The following is a 10947-nucleotide window of genomic DNA, read 5'->3' on the forward strand; positions in this document are numbered from 1 at the left end:
TCCCTAGCCGTTCCGTTGCCCTCCCTCGCCGTTCCGTTGCCTTCCCTCGCCGTTCCGTTGCCCTCCCTCGCCGTTCCGTTGCCCTCCCTCGCCGTTCCGTTGCCCTCCCTCGCTGTTCCGTTGCCCTCCCTCGCCGTTCCGTTGCCCTCCCTCGCCGTTCCGTTGCCCTCCCTCACCGTTCCGTTGCCTTACCTCGCCGTTCCGTTGCCCTCCCTCGCCATTCCGTTGCCCTCCCTCGCCGTTCCGTTGCCTTCCCTCGCCGTTCCGTTGCCTTCCCTCGCCGTTCCGTTGCCTTCCCTCGCCGTTCCGTTGCCCTCCCTCGCCGTTCCGTTGCCCTCCCTCGCCGTTCCGTTGCCCTCCCTCGCCGTTCCGTTGCGATTGCTGCACCTCCCACCATTCAAGTGTGTATATTGTACCCTGTAGTTTTAGGCCTCCCTGTTCTGGTACACTGCCACCAGTACGCCACCCCTTCCCCCCTGTCTGCCCTGTTTTGTTGCCTTCTTACTGTAATTTGTAATCTCAGTACCGTTTCTATAAAAGCTTACTTACACATTTGAAGATGTTAACATGTCTTTGACATGATGACACACAAACTGCTTGAACATATTAATATGATTGGTATAAACAGGCCGGGAATTTGCAAGTTGGTTGATTTCCACTTACTTTGTCTTTAAGTTTATTTTTGACTTCCAATAGTGTGGCACGGTGATAATAATGTATCGAAGGATTAATTGGGTATGTTTTCAGTCCCTGATGTACGTACTAGGTGTACAGGCGTGTTTGGCGTGCTTGTGCTCGCTATCAGACAATTACCCCCCTTGCTGGATGCAACATGTGAGCGACGCGCTGTGGAAAGCTCAAGTGATGATTTTTGATTTTCAGGATGCTGAGCCGCGGCTGGCATTGAATTGTGTCGGAGGAAAGGCGACGGTCGACATGTTACGACATCTTGTGTAAGTGGACAGTTCTGGGACTTGGCCATGTGCACGGTTAGTATATAAGACAAAGTCAACATTCCCCCTGAGCTGCCACCTTCCGGGCTTTCTTTCCAAATCCTATTTCATCTGTAATGTGCAGTTTGACATTCCATTTCAATGGTTCTACGTGTTTAAGGATCCTCTTAATCGATTTGATTGCATCATCAACCTTCGTTATTCCAAAAATCCTTGCTGAACTTGGAGGAGTTGAGATTCAAACTTTATTCACTTCACTTTGTTGGCTTATTCCTGGTATTGGGCTAGCGGCTAGGGTACCTGCTTAGGATCCAAGGATCCTGGGTTCGAATCCCGGTCGATCGCTGAATTAACGCCAGGGGGGTTGACTCAGCCTGTCATCCTTCCGAGGTCGGCAAATTGAGTACCAGTTCACTGGTAATTCCCTGTTTATCGTAAAAAGGCGACAAACAGGGTTGGCGGCAGGAAGGGCATCCGGCCGTAAAACATTGCTTCAAAAAGGGGACCAAAAAACAACAACCACGGTCCCCGAAAAGGCCAACCCCTGCTTTGCGGGGTGAAATGGCCTCTAAACGGTGTTTTGTTTGTTGTTGTTGGCTTATTCAGTGTATGGCAAATTGCGACTAAATATTGCTCGTCTTATTTCTGTGTTAAGCATTAGCTTTAACAGGATTTGCAAATCGTGCTCATTTTCTCAACCAAACTGCCATCGGAAAGAAGGTGAAGTTAGGTTTTGGATGTGAGGTCTTCCTCAAACTGGGGAAAAAGGGTTCAAATGTCTCAAATAATAGCCAATGGGGCAAGCTTTGGGCTTTCATGTCCTTCCGTGTAAAGCTCTATGCACTTATTCTGTACTGTAAATTTTGGAGATGAGGGGTTGGACTAGTGTGTAGCCCGGGTGTGGTTGGGAGGTTGTCGTCCAATCGGCTACCATCATGGAAAGAAAATATTTGATTTGATTTTTATTTTTTCCAAATGGATTTAAAAAAATGTTTTCGTTCTTTCAAGCCACTCCTCTATTGGGAAGTTTGAGTGCAGTAAAGTGATGCAGTGTTCGCTAGAGCGCTTGTGTCGGTAGCAACCACCTGCCACCCAAGTTCACTACATAAACCACCTCTCCTGTATAAACGATTCCTCATGGAGAATTAACAGTGAATTTGCCAAATTATTCTAGTGCATCACCGAAGCTTTCCAGTGTCGCTGTTATTTTATTTATTTTCATGCGATCACATTGCCACTTCACAAGTTATCAGGACTAAAGAAACCATGTACTTTGTGTTTGGAATAATTTCTGGTGCTTTGGAGTGAATCTTCCACCCTAGCCCCGAAACTAGGGAACAAAACGCCAAAATGAAAGAAGAATCTCCACCCAAACCCATAAACTAGGCAACAAAACATCAATATGAAGGAAGAACCACCTTTAGAGGCCATTTTTCCCCGCAGAGCAGGGGTCAAAATGAAGGAAAAACCTCCTGAATTTTGGCATGAATTTCCACCCTAACCTCTAAACTTGGGAACAAAACACCAAAATGAAGGAAGAATCTCCGGGATTTTGGCATGAATTTCCACCCTAACCCCTAAACTAGGGAACAAAACACCAAAAGGAAGAAGGAATAATCTCCGGGATTTTGGCATGAATTTCCACCCTAACCCCTAAACTAGGGAACAAAACACCAAAAGGAAGAAGGAATAATCTCCGGGATTTTGGCATGAATTTCCACCCTAACCCCTAAACTAGGGAACAAAACACCAAGATGAAGAAGGAATAATCTCCAGGATTTTAATGTAATTTAGCATGAATGGCGTGGATAGTATACGATGCACAAAATAATCAATATGGGATATGAACCTGGTATCCCAGCATGTTGAGCCTGGGTTCAAATACGAGTGCATTCTCAGCGTTGAGGGAGGGAAGGTTTTGTGGGATGGTGGTGGAGATGGTGTTGTTGTTTATCTAATAGCATGATCATCTCTGCAGGAATGGAGGAACGATGGTGACGTACGGTGGCATGTCACGGAAACCCGTCACCGTTCCTACCGTGCGTACTACATGGAACGTACCTCAATCTATATTGTACTCATGAGTGGGGTTTTCTGGAACGCATATAGTCAGGGGCGCCGCCAGGGATTTTGGGCCCCATGAAAAGATATCACAATGGGCCCCTATGAAGCACATGCGCACATTTTTACCTAATGTTCTCATAATTTTTAGGGCCCCTGTCAGTGCAGGGCCCTTGGAATCATCCTAACTTTTCCCCCCTTACGGCACCCCTGCATATAGTAATTGTTATCATTATCTGATCCGACTCGTTGTTGAGGGGTTGGGAAGGTTACCCCCTGAAACTTTCGATCCCTACTCGTCCCTTATTTACCAACTGATTGCTCTGAAACCTGATTCAACCCCTCTTCTCGATAATTCGCAGGATCGCTCGGTCTTGGATTTTTCGATTTCAGACCAGGGGACCTTCCTGATTATCTGGGGGCTTGCGGGGGGTGGGGGGGGGGGGGGGTCCTTCCAAATCAGTCATAACTACAACCTCAAGAGATGACCGTCAGCCCACTCGGAGCTATTTATTTTACTTGTATAAAAGCTGCAGAAATGGCGGTTTGGAACTGTCTATTCAATGGTACAGCCTCGTGAGCACACCAAAGTCCGAAGCCGAAGCCTTGCATCAAGTGTGCTTACGTCTTCTTTATTCATTAGACATCCTACGGACGTAAATGAACACTCGTTTTACTCTGCATGCATTGTACATCATGTGCAGCGAATTTCACCTTCCTGCACCTTGTATTTATTATGTTTTTTTAAATGCTTCTGTACACCGCCCTTGAGGCTCGGTTTGCAAGCCACCGTCTCCATTTCCAATTTCAAGAGACGTCATTTAGTCTAGTAGGAAGACTAGGTCCCCCTGCACCCCCCGGAGATATACTTCTAATCAGTGTTTCTAGATTGGAAAAAATGTGTAGAAAATGACTAGCTATGGCCCCAAGCTGAAAAAATGTCCCACATACCATTTTTATGCAAATTACTGCTGCAAATTTTATGCAAAATTATGCAAATTTTATGCAAATTTTTGATGAGGAGTAGAGTTGAGGGGTCTTTGAGGGCTTCATCGAGGTGCTCTCGGTTGCAAGACTGGGTCATTCTGAGAAGCACAGCAGGGTCAGAGATCATGATGTTCTCCTCCTCAGTGAATCTCTCCATCAACAGCCTCTCCATTGCCTCACACACTGTTTTGAGGCAAAAGAGGGACTTTGCGTAGGCCTTTCCACTGAGAACACCTTTGAGAGATCCACTTGTTACTAGTTGTGCCTCAAAGAGAATCTCTGCATATCCAGAACCACGCATCTTGTGTCCAGTGAGCATCCCGATGTAGTTCATGGATGTGTGGAAGGGTCCAATCGTTACTACATGACTAGCAAATTCATTTGGCCAGCGCCAGATGATGGGAAGGGCTTTCATGCAGACACCCAGATCAAATGTATTCAGGACCCATCTCTGACCCACCTCAGCAGTTGCTGCCTCGGAACGCTTCAGTAGCTCACGAACAACTGCGTTGTCTGTGATCGGTTGGTGGATAGGCGTGCAGTAGTCGACTGTTGATTTGCTGGGTGGGGGAGAACCAGTTGCAGAGGTGAAACCCCCTAGCCCAGGCACAGGCTGCAGGCCATTGCCATGCCATGCAGGCACCAGGCACAGACCGATCACAGACAACGCAGTTGTTCGTGAGCTACTGAAGCGTTCCGAGGCAGCAACTGCTGAGGTGGGTCAGAGATGGGTCCTGAATACATTTGATCTGGGTGTCTGCATGAAAGCCCTTCCCATCATCTGGCGCTGGCCAAATGAATTTGCTAGTCATGTAGTAACGATTGGACCCTTCCACACATCCATGAACTACATCGGGATGCTCACTGGACACAAGATGCGTGGTTCTGGATATGCAGAGATTCTCTTTGAGGCACAACTAGTAACAAGTGGATCTCTCAAAGGTGTTCTCAGTGGAAAGGCCTACGCAAAGTCCCTCTTTTGCCTCAAAACAGTGTGTGAGGCAATGGAGAGGCTGTTGATGGAGAGATTCACTGAGGAGGAGAACATCATGATCTCTGACCCTGCTGTGCTTCTCAGAATGACCCAGTCTTGCAACCGAGAGCACCTCGATGAAGCCCTCAAAGACCCCTCAACTCTACTCCTCATCAAAAATTTGCATAAAATTTGCATAATTTTGCATAAAATTTGCAGCAGTAATTTGCATAAAAATGGTATGTGGGACATTTTTTCAGCTTGGGGCCATAGCTAGTCATTTTCTACACATTTTTTCCAATCTAGAAACACTGATTAGAAGTATATCTCCGGGGGGTGCAGGGGGACCTAGTCTTCCTACTAGACTAATTATTCTTTTATGCAAAATGTTTTTCAAGTTTTTTTTTTTTTTTTTAATCCTCAAAAAATAGACCACAGTGAACACAGTCGTGTTAAAAGATTGATGTTTAAAACCGCACACAAATCGTCTTTATGATGGGGGCAGACATCTGAACAGACATTGTACAAATGTACAAACACACGTGTTTTATACAACAACAACAACAACAACAACAACAACATGCATTTTAAGGCCATTTTCCCTGCTAGAGCGGGGGTTAGCCTTGTGGTCCCCATGACAATCTTCTCCATTTTGCCCTATTTTCTGCATCTCTCCTTGTTAACCCCCTTGCCCGCATTTCTTCTTCCACCATCTTTAGCCAAGTCTTTCTCGGTCTTCCCCGTGCTCTACTTCCTTCTACATTCATTTCCATCACTCTTCTCAACCAGTCACTTTCATCCTTCCTCAACACATGACCAAACCATCTCAACCTGTTCCTCTTCACAGCATCCATCACAGGCTCTATTCCCATCATCTCTCGCAATTCATCATTTGTCTTCCTCTCTCTCAACGATACTCCACACATCCACCGAACCATTCGCATTTCCACCCTTTCCAGCCTTCGTTGCTGCTCTACATTCATGACCCATGTCTCGCTCCCATAAATCATAACACTTCTCACACATGCAGCATACACCTTTCCCTTCAGCTTCAACGACACTCCCCTTCTCATCAGCACGCCACTCAGTTCCCGAAACTTCTTCCATGCACATCTCACTCGAGCAACCGTTGCCGAGTCTGATCCACCTTCTCCATTCAGCATGTCTCCGAGGTAGCAAAATGTTTTCACACCTTCCAGCTTCACGCCGTCTCCAAGATCCAACTCAACATTTCCTCCATCTGCAGCTCCCTCTGTGCACACCTTACATTTGAATGTAGCTGCCACACTGGTTAATGACCCTCTCGGACCACTACATTTTTGATGAACCCACTCAGCACACATTGTACATTGAATGGAGTTCACTCCGACACCCTTCCTGCGCACAGCACACGGTCACTTCCCAGTTCTTTCGACCTCACCACATGCTTTACCACTTACCATCACCTTCGTCTTTCCTATATTCACCTTCAGACCTTTTGTCTCCATACATTCCTTCCACTTGTTCATCTTTTCCTTCAGTCCATCCATAATTTCCGCAATCAACACCAGATCATCTGCATACAACAACTCCCACGGTAAACCCTCCTTTACGTTCCGAGCCAGCACCTCCATCACAGCTACAAATAGTAGTGGACTTAGTACCGACCCCTGATGCACTCCCACCTTCACCTCAAACTCACCACTGTTCCCGTCCTTCGTCCTTACAGCTGTGCGCGCTCTTTTGTACATTGCCATCACTACTCTGATCAACCATTCCTCCAGTCCTAACTTCCTCAATGCCCATGTCAATACTTTGCGTGGAACCCTATCGAATGCTTTCTCCAGATCAACAAACCCAAGAAACAACTTCTTCCTCTTCTCCATGTACTTCTCGTGCAACTGCCTCACAATAAAGAGCACGTCTGTCGTTCCTCTTCCTGGCATAAATCCAAACTGCATTTCGTCGATCTTCACTTTCTTCCTTATCCTCCTCTCCAACACCCTTTCCAATACCTTCATTCCATGCTCCAATAACTTTATCGCTCGGTACGAGCCACACTCCAGAGGGTCACCTTTCCCCTTGTATAGAGGGACGATGGTACTCAGTTCCCAATCCACTGGAATGCGACCTTCTTTCACCGCCAGATTACAGATCTCTGTCATTCTCTTCACACCCCAACTTCCTGCTGCCTTCAACACATCTCCCACAACTCCCGTCGGCCCTCCCGCTTTTCCACTCTTCATTGCTTTTATCGCTTCCTCAACTTCCTTCTCAGTTATCTTCTCTGCCGGTCCTAAAACTAGGTTACTCTCTATGTTGCCATCCCATTCATTTAATGATCACGCATGTGTCATGTTAATGCACAACCTTCAAACAACACACAATGGATTGCATGTTATGGCCTTGTAAGGAGCAATGACTCATGTCTAATGGTATTTTTCTCTTTTCCTGACCCCCGATGAGGTACAGAGTGCTCTTATCTTCCGCAACCTCAATATCCGAGGGTTTTGGGTGACACAGTGGAAAAAGGACAATGCTCATGGTGAGTCAGCACCCATCCTGAAATGGAACCTTGGATAATTTGTTTTCATTCTGGCAAACCTAGATGAACCACGATAACCACTATAACCACGAACCGTATGGAAGTGGCTGTTTGTGGTGATTTATGTGCATCAGTTGCCCTGCGTATCTGAAGAAGGCCTTTCACATGAACCATGTGAACTATGAGTACCTGGTGAATAATTTTTTTTTTTTTTTGTGTGTGTGCAAAAGGTGCTTCCCAGACAGCAACCACACTCTAAGATAACATCCAGTGTAATGTGGTGTCAAGGAACTTTCAGGAAGACCAGGCCACATGGTATCTGCAGTTCAAGCTGGAATTTATAATTCATTCAGGGTGCCAGTGATAACTCGCTCTCGTATAGCGAAGGACACCGTGAGGTCTTCAACATGCACCAACCAATGCTGGCAGACAGGACGCACAGTTTAACGTCCAACCGAGGGACGGCGCACACACATCGATGCCTCGTCCTGATTGTGAAACACCAGGATGGCGGTTTACACCTGGATCGGGATTCTTACCCAGGATAGACTGCTCAGAGGGGAGTGTGCGGACTTCTCAGCCATCCTTGCATCCCAGTTTGTGTAATGATTTCAAAAACATAACAACTCGTGTTTGTCCCTCCAGTCTCTTACAAATCACATGGTATAAAAACACATGGACACAAAAAATGTTAGTTTTATTGGCACGCATGAGATAGGAATTTTGTGTCTCGGCGTTTTGGTGTTCATCGGAACACCATGCAGTCACTCCGGAGACATCGTCAACAAACTGGCAACACCATAGACCGTTCACGCTCTTGGTGACCACGTGTGACATCACGTTGGCAGTTATAACCAGATCCGGTTGGTGCACCTTAGGAATCCGTTCCACACAGGAAGTTTGACAGCTCGCTCAAATCGGTGCCAGATCTATCAGGGATCAGTTACGTGAGCATAACATCCGATTACGACGACCAGCAGTACGTCCGACGTTGTTGCCACGTGATCGACATGCGTGCCCAGCTTGGTGTAGACAACGTCTGAGGTTCAGGAAACAACATTGGCCTCTTTACAGATGAGTTGAGGTTCCATCTTGACAGTAGCGATGGCTGTTGGCACGTTTATTGACAGGAAGGGGAACGTTAGGCTGACGCGTGTGTTGTGCATCGTTCGTCGGTGGAAGCGTGATGGTCTAGGGGGCATCACCGCACTTCACATAACCCAACTGGAGGTCATTAATGGCAATTTGACAGGTATTCAGTACCATGATGAAGTTCGCCATTTCACAGTATTCGGCACCGTGGTTGAGATCTACATTCTCACGTCCTCCCATTCCTGCAGGTTTACGGATATCACGTCACACGTAAACAGGTGCGATAAGAGGGCAACAGTGCCAACAAGGTTAAATATCACCGATGTGCGCAAAGGAGGTGGATTTATCATTTATACCTTGTATGTTTAATAGAACCTCTTCTCATGCATTATTCCCCTCCCCTCTACCCCCATGCATTATTCCCCTCCCCTCTACCCCCCCCATGCATTATTCCCTTCCCCTCTACCCCCATGCATTATTCCCCTCCCCTCTACCCCCCCCCATGCATTATTCCCTTCCCCTCTACCCCCATGCATTATTCCCCTCCCCTCTACCCCCCCCATGCATTATTCCCTTCCCCTCTACCCCCATGCATTATTCCCCTCCCCTCTACCCCCCCCCCATGCATTATTCCCTTCCCCTCTACCCCCATGCATTATTCCCCTCCCCTCTACCCCCCCCATGTATTATTCCCTCCCCTCTACCCCCCCATGCATTATTCCCTCCCCTCTACCCCCCCATGCATTATTCCCCTCCCCCTACCCCCCTCATGCATTATTCCCCTCCCCTCTACCCCCATGCATTATTCCCCTCCCCCTACCCCCCTCATGCATTATTCCCCTCCCGCTACCCCCTTCATGCATTATTCCGCTCCCCCTACCCCCCTCATGCATTATTCCCCTCCCCCTACACCCCTCATGCATTATTCCCCTCCCCCTACCCTCCCATGCATTATTCCCCTCCCCCTACCCCCCTCATGCATTAATCCCCTCTCCCTACCCCCCTCATGCATTATTCCCCTCCCCTCTACCCCCCCATGCATTATTCCCCTCCCCCTCCCCCCATACATTATTCCCCTCCCCTCTACCCCCCCCATGCATTATTCCCCTCCCCCTACCTCCCCCATGCCTTATTCCCCACCCCTCTACCTCCCCCCCCCCATGCATTATTCCCCTCCCCCCCCATGCATTATTCCCCTCCCCCACCATGCATTATTCCCCTCTCCTCTACCTCCCCCCCCATGCATTAGTCCCCTCCCCCCTACCCCCACATGCATTATTCCCCTCCCCCCTACCCCCACATGCATTATTCCCCTCCCCCCTAAATGCATTATTCCCATACCCCCCCCCCCCCCACGCATTATTCCCCTCCCCTCAAAACCTCCCCCCCCCCCCCAAGCCTGGTGTTGGCTTAATGGTTAAAATGGCCGACCTATGATCTTAGCGTCTTGAGTTTGAGTCCCTGTCGTGCCAATCAATAACAGCCTTGTCATCCTTCCGAGGTTGGTAAAATGAGTACCGGGTTACCGGTAACAGGGGCACTGCATCAGTGGCACTGCTGTGCTCCCAGCAATGATGCAACCAGCAGCCACAAGCTGCATACGAAATGATGATGATTACCCACACTCCCTCTCCACACCCACCAACCCCAAACCCCCTCTCAGACCCAAGCCGCTTTGACGCCATGCTCGAGGAACTTGCTGCCCTGTGCCGGACGGGACGTCTGGTTTCTCCGGCGCTCTCGGAGTACCCCTTGAAGGACTACCGGGAGGCGTTGGACAATGCCATGCAGCCTTACTCTTCCAGGAAACAGCTCCTTGTCATGTGATCATATTCATGGGTTTTTTGGACGATGTGGTTGAACTTTTCATTCAATGACGCGACTCGTTAGCTGCCAAATCAGCGCCGGTTGTACTGAATCTCTGCGACTTCAGGATTGTTTAACATTGCAACTCGTTTCCCATCAATGACAACGATTTAAATACTTGTTCAATAAAACATATTATGGATCATGGATATTTGTGTTTCCTGAGCATATCTTTATTTATCCAGTCTGTGATTTTGGGGTGGGGGGGGGGGGGGTGTTGAACTTATCCAGTCTATGATTTTGTCCAGGTCTGCGAGAGTGAGGAGGCTGCAGACTGCCGATCTGAGGGATGAGGTGTGGAGCGGCAGAGAGTGGAGTCGTCAGCAAAGAGATAGAGAGGATTTTCAAGAGAGTCGGAGAGATCATTGATGAAGACCAGAAAAAGCACAGGGCCCAGAACACTACCTTGGGGAACTCCAGCCAGAACAGGAAGGGGAGATGAGAGAAATCCATTCAGGGCCACACGTTGCCTACGACCAGAGAGGAAGTCC

The 10947-nt window shown here is 48.1% G+C and overlaps 1 protein-coding gene across 1 annotated transcript in view; it reads left to right on the plus strand.

The window, feature by feature from the left end:
* MECR (mitochondrial trans-2-enoyl-CoA reductase) overlaps positions 1-10599 on the plus strand; it is a 59741-nt gene extending 49142 nt beyond the window's left edge. Inside the window, exons 7-10 of the mRNA XM_078774971.1 lie at positions 883-953; positions 2932-2992; positions 7426-7498; positions 10254-10599. Of these exons, the coding sequence (XP_078631097.1) occupies positions 883-953; positions 2932-2992; positions 7426-7498; positions 10254-10417 (369 nt within the window). The 3' untranslated portion in view covers positions 10418-10599. The remainder of the gene's footprint in view (positions 1-882; positions 954-2931; positions 2993-7425; positions 7499-10253) is intronic.
* Positions 10600-10947: the final 348 nt, after the last annotated feature.

This window comes from Myxine glutinosa, chromosome 3 (assembly GCF_964187855.1).
Source record: "Myxine glutinosa chromosome 3, kmMyxGlut1.1, whole genome shotgun sequence".
Lineage (NCBI taxonomy): Eukaryota > Metazoa > Chordata > Myxini > Myxiniformes > Myxinidae > Myxine > Myxine glutinosa.